At 58.5% G+C, this 6000-nt stretch overlaps 1 protein-coding gene across 3 annotated transcripts in view; it reads left to right on the forward strand.

The window, feature by feature from the left end:
- The window catches only part of Traf3 (TNF receptor associated factor 3), a 92028-nt gene extending 86474 nt beyond the window's left edge, over positions 1–5554 (forward strand). Inside the window, exon 12 of one of the 3 annotated variants that reach the window (XM_004836910.4) lies at positions 419–5554. In XM_004836910.4, coding sequence (XP_004836967.1) covers positions 419–990 — 572 coding nt within the window. In that variant the 3' untranslated portion in view covers positions 991–5554. The remainder of the gene's footprint in view (positions 1–418) is intronic. The other 2 variants (XM_004836913.4, XM_087195613.1) reach the window with 2 other exon arrangements.
- Positions 5555–6000: the final 446 nt, after the last annotated feature.

A 6000-nucleotide genomic window follows, 5' to 3' on the forward strand; every position in this document is an offset into this window, starting at 1 on the left:
GGCCAGGTGGGGGAGCTGGCCCCACGCTCCGAGCAGGTGTGGGCCTGGCTGCTCACTGAGGGTTAAGGGTGGAAGGCAGGAGTATCCGGTGCACACTGCACATGGTTGGATTAAGCAGGCAGAGGAGGTGGGGCAGGGGCAGCCTAGCCAAGGAGTGCAGATGACCTCGCAGGAGTCAGGCTGGGGTGCGGGGACCTTGGGACTGTGACCGTGCAGTGGCCGGCAGGGCAAGGGAGGAGGTGTGGAGACCCCGAGCAGCTGGCCTCCTGCAGCGGGCGCGGGCCTGCGCTGCTCCCCACACCTGCATCCGAAGCAGCCACCGCGGTTTCCTGTGGCCGTGGATGGAGACGCGGGCGTGGATTTGCGTTGCTGACCTCTGCTGCCTGGTCTCACTGCCAGTCTCTCCTCTCTGTGGTAGGCTTACTGGAATCGCAGCTGAGCCGGCACGACCAGATGCTGAGCGTCCATGACATCCGCCTGGCCGACATGGACCTGCGCTTCCAGGTCCTGGAGACCGCCAGCTACAATGGCGTGCTCATCTGGAAGATCCGCGACTACAAGCGCCGGAAGCAGGAGGCTGTCATGGGGAAGACCCTGTCCCTCTACAGCCAGCCCTTCTACACTGGCTACTTCGGCTACAAGATGTGCGCCAGGGTCTACCTGAATGGGGACGGGATGGGGAAGGGGACGCATCTGTCGCTGTTTTTTGTCATCATGCGCGGAGAGTATGACGCCCTGCTGCCGTGGCCATTTAAGCAGAAAGTGACGCTCATGCTGATGGATCAGGGCTCCTCCCGGCGCCACCTGGGAGATGCGTTCAAGCCTGACCCCAACAGCAGCAGCTTCAAGAAGCCCACTGGAGAGATGAACATCGCCTCCGGCTGCCCCGTCTTTGTGGCCCAAACGGTTCTGGAAAATGGGACGTATATTAAAGATGATACAATTTTTATTAAAGTCATAGTGGATACTTCGGATCTGCCCGACCCCTGAGAAGTCAGCGGGCAGTGGATTCAGCAGAAGGTAGATCCTCTCGGGGTGGATCCGGTCTGTCTTCACTGAGGTCCTCGCGTGCAGAAAGGACCTTGTGGAGTGGAGGCGGCAGCAGGAGGCAGCTGGCGGCCGGCAGGAGGAGCCCATGCAGAGCACCCCCGGCATGTCCTCTCCATAGACTAGCCGCCCTTCTCTCTGAGGAATTATTTATCCTTTGACAAGATAAATATTGCTGTCAGAGAAGTTTTCCATTTTCGTTTTTAAAGATCTAGTTAATCAAGGTGGAAAACATATATGCTAAGCAAAAGAAACATGATTTTTCTTCCGTAAACTTGAACACCAGAGACAGAACACACGGGGGTAGCCTGACTCGTCAGCATGTTAAGTAAAGGGTAACTCACGAAATAATAATGCAGTTCCGATACAGTCATTCTACAATCCAAGAGTGCAATCTTGTTCCAAATATAGTATATTGTCTATTTTTAAGGGTTCATCTGGTCTCTGTTTTACTAATTTGTTTGTCAGAAGACCCTGAAGTACACCTAGGTCTTTTTTTGAAAGTATCTAAATTCAGAAATCATTTTTTAATTTAAAGTTCTACAGATAATTGTTACTGCAAACATTTTACTTTGAAACATTGATAGACTGATATTTCTTGGAAGAAAATGTAAACTATCAACACTGGTTATCACTTGTGATAGGAAAGAGAATTCAACTTGTTGTTATTTCTCGTTAGAAATGTAAACCTTCAATATCTGTCGTAGTTAATGACACTACTTCAAAATTATTATGAAAGGAACATTGCTCATGGATGCTGTGCATCATTTTCAGATTTATAATTGTTTTCACCCTAAAATAGGGCATTAGTTGAACTTTGGAGTTCTAAACAAAATCCTGTAGGTTTTTAAAATTCTGCCCCATGTCCAGACGAGCTCTTCACGGCTGACAGCAACGACCTCGGTCCCCGAGTCGCGTCCGGGAGGCTGCGGGTGTGTCTCCGTCCGTCACACGCTGCGTGCTGTTGTGGTCTCCAACAGTGACATCTGCTTAGAGAAGGTGGCATACGGTACTTGTGCCTTAGACGTGACATGCTGCTTCCTGACCCTGGGTTTGCGTTTGATGGGATTCTAGAAAGCGCTAGCTGAACCAGACTCTCTCTGCCGCCAAATCTGTCTCTGCGAGGCCCTCACACAGCTCCGACTCTGCGGGCGGAAGCCAGGCTCCATCGGCAGCTTCCAGAGCCTCCAAGGCTCCCTCATCCCAGTTTCCAAACTCCAGGCCCCAAGCCGGCTTGGCCCCCGAGGGAGGCAGGTGCAGAGCAGAAGCTACGCGTCCCCAAGCCCCACTCCCCTCCCAGTGCCCACGCAGCTCCAAGCAGAGCCCTCTGGCACTCTGGAGACCGCTGTTCGGGGCTGCCCGGCCTAACCCTTGGGGCAGCCCATTAGCCCCTGTGTCTGCCCGCCCGCCCGCCCGCCCGATGGCACTCAACACTGTTTACCGCCTCAAGCCCAACTGTGATCGAAGCTGGAGCCCCGCCCCTGCGCCCCTTTTGCTATGCAGCACGCTTCACGGTGCTCTTACTGATGGGTGCTACACGCGACGGGTGCTTCTTAGGCAAAACCAGTGTGCGAACCACCACATCTGTGCCCCTCGCCCAAGAGGCGTGCCCACGATTGGCCAGCTGGGCGCGCGTCACTGCCTGCCTCTTGGCTCCCCTAGGGTCGTGTGGGGACGGCCGGGTCGGTGCCCGGGGGCCCACCTTGTCTCTGGTGCTGCCATCTGCCCTGGGTGTGCCTTTCCCCCAGTGCCTGCTGGACGTGCCCTCTGCTCACACACCTGTCCCTGTGCTTCCACACGCCTCACACCTTGCATGTTGCACGGCTCTGCGCTCCATTGCTGCTCCCCTCTGCTGTCCGGGTCCTCTTGGGTCAGGCATCCTTGGTTCTGCCCCAGGGGGGCATCGCCGTCCCTGCTGAGAAGGAAGGACTTCGTGCGAGAGCTGTCCCCGTCAGTGTCCCCAGCCCCCTCCAGGCCTGTCCCTTAGGTTCTGCTCGAGGCCTGGAGGAGGCATGGGCCCCAGCAGCGCCCACTTGGCCCCAGGTGTTCCAGCTGCTCCTGGCCCTGGCAGAGGCCTGCCCAGTACAGCTGGTTGAGGGTGTGCAGTTGTGGGGCGGGGTGAAAGGCCCGCTTCCCGAGAAGCCTGGAGACCCACCCAGAGCCGTCGTGTGGGTATGGCCGTCTGGCCTCCCTACATCCTCAGGTGGACGGGAGTGGCTGTACTGTCCCTGGGCCAGGTGGCACGGCCTCCAGGGGACTGGTGCTGGAGTGGGCTGGCGTGCTCTGCAGGACCTGTAGGGACAGTGTCCTGCCCGTGTATCCACGCCCCCTCGGTGCTCGTGCCTGGCGGCCTGGGCGTGCTCTCCCCCTGGCCAGCACCCGGCGCCTGTCCTCGAAACACAGGGTCCCCGCTGAGGAGCACCAGGTGGCCATAAAGTGTGTGTGCCCAGCGCACGCCTCTTACTTACAAAGTGACAACATTCCTGGGACGTGGTTATCCTGCGCTTTAAAGAAAACTGCTTCGTCCTCTGTGCAGCAGCCTCGGTCTGGGTAGCCGCTCCGTGTCCGTCACACTGCCACTGTGGCTGCCCTGTGCCACCAGGGCGGTGGTGCAGGCTGGAGGCCTGGCCTCTGGCTCCAGGGCTTTCAGGGGGGCACGTGAGAGTCGCTGAAAGTCAGGCCATCTGTGCCGTCGAGGCCGGGCTGTGGTGGTAAAGCTCGCAGGCCAGGGACGCTGGGGCCCTGGGGCCCAGAGTCTGCTCAGAGGAGCTGGGTGACGCCACGGAGGCCGGTGGGAGGTGCAGCGTCACGAGACTCAGGGCCTGGCCGAGCTGGACGAGGTGTGCACTCCCACGCGGGTGGCTGGAGCTGCTGCAAGGGCCGCGTGCTGGTCCCAGAGCAGCCCTGCCGCACGGTGCCTGCCACGACCCCCGTGGCACGGTGTCACCTGGCCCACCTGCTGCTAATGGGTGTTTCCTCGGTTGTCTTCCTGCCTCTGCCCAGTCCCAGTTTCTCCCTCGGCCGGTGACCCTGGGGACCATGGGGGCTGTGCCCCAACCTGGTGTCCCCGCCAGCCTCGGGGAGGACATGGGCGCCAGGCACAGCCTGTGGGGACTCCTGGGTGGGCGTGTGCCCCACAGTCAGCATGGCCAGCCAGGGGCCTCAGCTGGTGGGTGACGCCCGCAGAGGGGGGCAGCCCCGAGAGACCAGACCCCGGTGCCAGCGCCTGGCGCGCTCGGGCTCACTGTGAGCAGGTCAGAGCACAGACTCCCCGGGGCCTAGCCAGTCCCCAGTCCCACACCTGCCCCTCTGCCCGAGGTCATGAGCATGCTGGGAAGGGCTCCCGGGCCTTGGATGCTACTTTTTTTTACTTACGGTGCAGATCTTCGCGGACCAGGCTGCAGGAGAGCAGAGCCGGGGTTCTAGGCACGCCTGTGTCGCGCGTGAGTGAGGCCGCTCACCCAGTCTGCTTCTCAGCCGGCCGCGCTTCTGTCATCTTCTCTTTGCAAATCTCCATAACTATCTTCTCCAAAGTCCACGCCCCGCGGGTCCGGGTCAGGCGAGGTTGGTGCCAGCGGGTGACCCAGTCACTGATGGTCTCGTCCCGGCTGGTGCTGGCTGGTGGGCACCGTGGGAGCCTGGTCAGGGGGCCTGTCCAGTGGATTTCCCTTGCCCGCTGTGCTCCGAGCACCATCACCAGGCAGGGAGGGCAGCACAGTGTCACCCAGCTGGGTGACCCCAGTGTCCCCTGGGCGTCGTGCGCGAGCTCACCCTTCCCCGCTGCGCCTCATCTGAGTGCGCTGCAGGCCAAGGGGAAAGTCCAGGGCTGTACGACTCCTATAACTAGCCTGACTGGTTTTACCACTTAGTCCCCTTAGACAAGTTAGATGACCTTCAACCACAACTCAATGACTTGATTGGAAAACACAAAAGCCGGCTTATTCCAAGGATTTCCCTCAGAATCCCTAGGACCTCCGTGATCGCGGAAGCGTGCAGTGGACCGAGACTCCCTAGGCCGGTTCTAGGTGTGCACTCTCTCCCCGGTGGTCCGTACGCCTCTCGTGTTCAGTTCCATACCCAAAACAAAGACCAAAGAAGGCCACTCTCTCATTTGACTGTATTTTTAATCTGCCTGTTTTACCAATTGCCGTCTGTAGTGACCGCTCGCTGTGCGGCCCCAGCTTGATTCCAAGTGATGGTGACCAGTGATTCGCGTCCCGTGTTCCTCCGCTCTTCTAAGAAAAAAGACAGTGTGAGTTATTGCTCAGCAATAATCCTGTCATTCCTGGGGGTTAGCAACATGTCTGATTTCCTGATAGCATTATTATGTTTTCTATTTCTGTTTTCTGTATATCGTGTGTGGTTTTATTTGGTATTTATTTGTGTTTTGAGGTCTTGTGATGTTTTTGTGTTTTTGATGCTAATAACTGAAGTTTGTAAGACTGTAGAATGCGAAACTTGGAAATGCTAAACTGTTATTAGAGAAAAATAAACGTGATTAAGAGTCCTGGTTCCTTCTCGCCCTGTCTTTACTCCCAGGCTTGGGTGAGGGTCCTGTCGCCTGTGCTTGGCCATCCTGACACCACGGAAGGGCTCGAACCCGGCCTGCCCAGCTCACCCCGGGGCCTGCAGATCGGGACAGCTTAGAGCATGAAAAGCACCTGAGCCCTCTTGAGGCCCTCACCCTCCTGCTGGGATGGCTCAGCCAGCACCCTCGGGCCCTGGGGTCTGCTGGGGATGGGCGGAGGCAGCCGGGCCTCTGGGGCTGGGGTGCAGAGGGGCCGGGACCCGCTACACAGCTGCTCCTGCACTCGAGCTCCTGCCCCAGCCTAGGTCAACCTCTGTGCCAGGCCGCAGCAGGAAGCCTCCCAATCTCATCCTGGTGCTCACAGCCGGAGAAGTGGGGGGACCCTCAGCCCCCCTGCAGTTCCCACAGCACCCACGCAGCCACAG

The sequence above is a fragment of the Heterocephalus glaber genome, unplaced genomic scaffold (genome assembly GCF_053883595.1).
Source record: "Heterocephalus glaber isolate CG9 unplaced genomic scaffold, H.glaber_assembly_v1.0 deba00001608, whole genome shotgun sequence".
In the NCBI taxonomy this organism is placed as follows: domain Eukaryota; kingdom Metazoa; phylum Chordata; class Mammalia; order Rodentia; family Bathyergidae; genus Heterocephalus; species Heterocephalus glaber.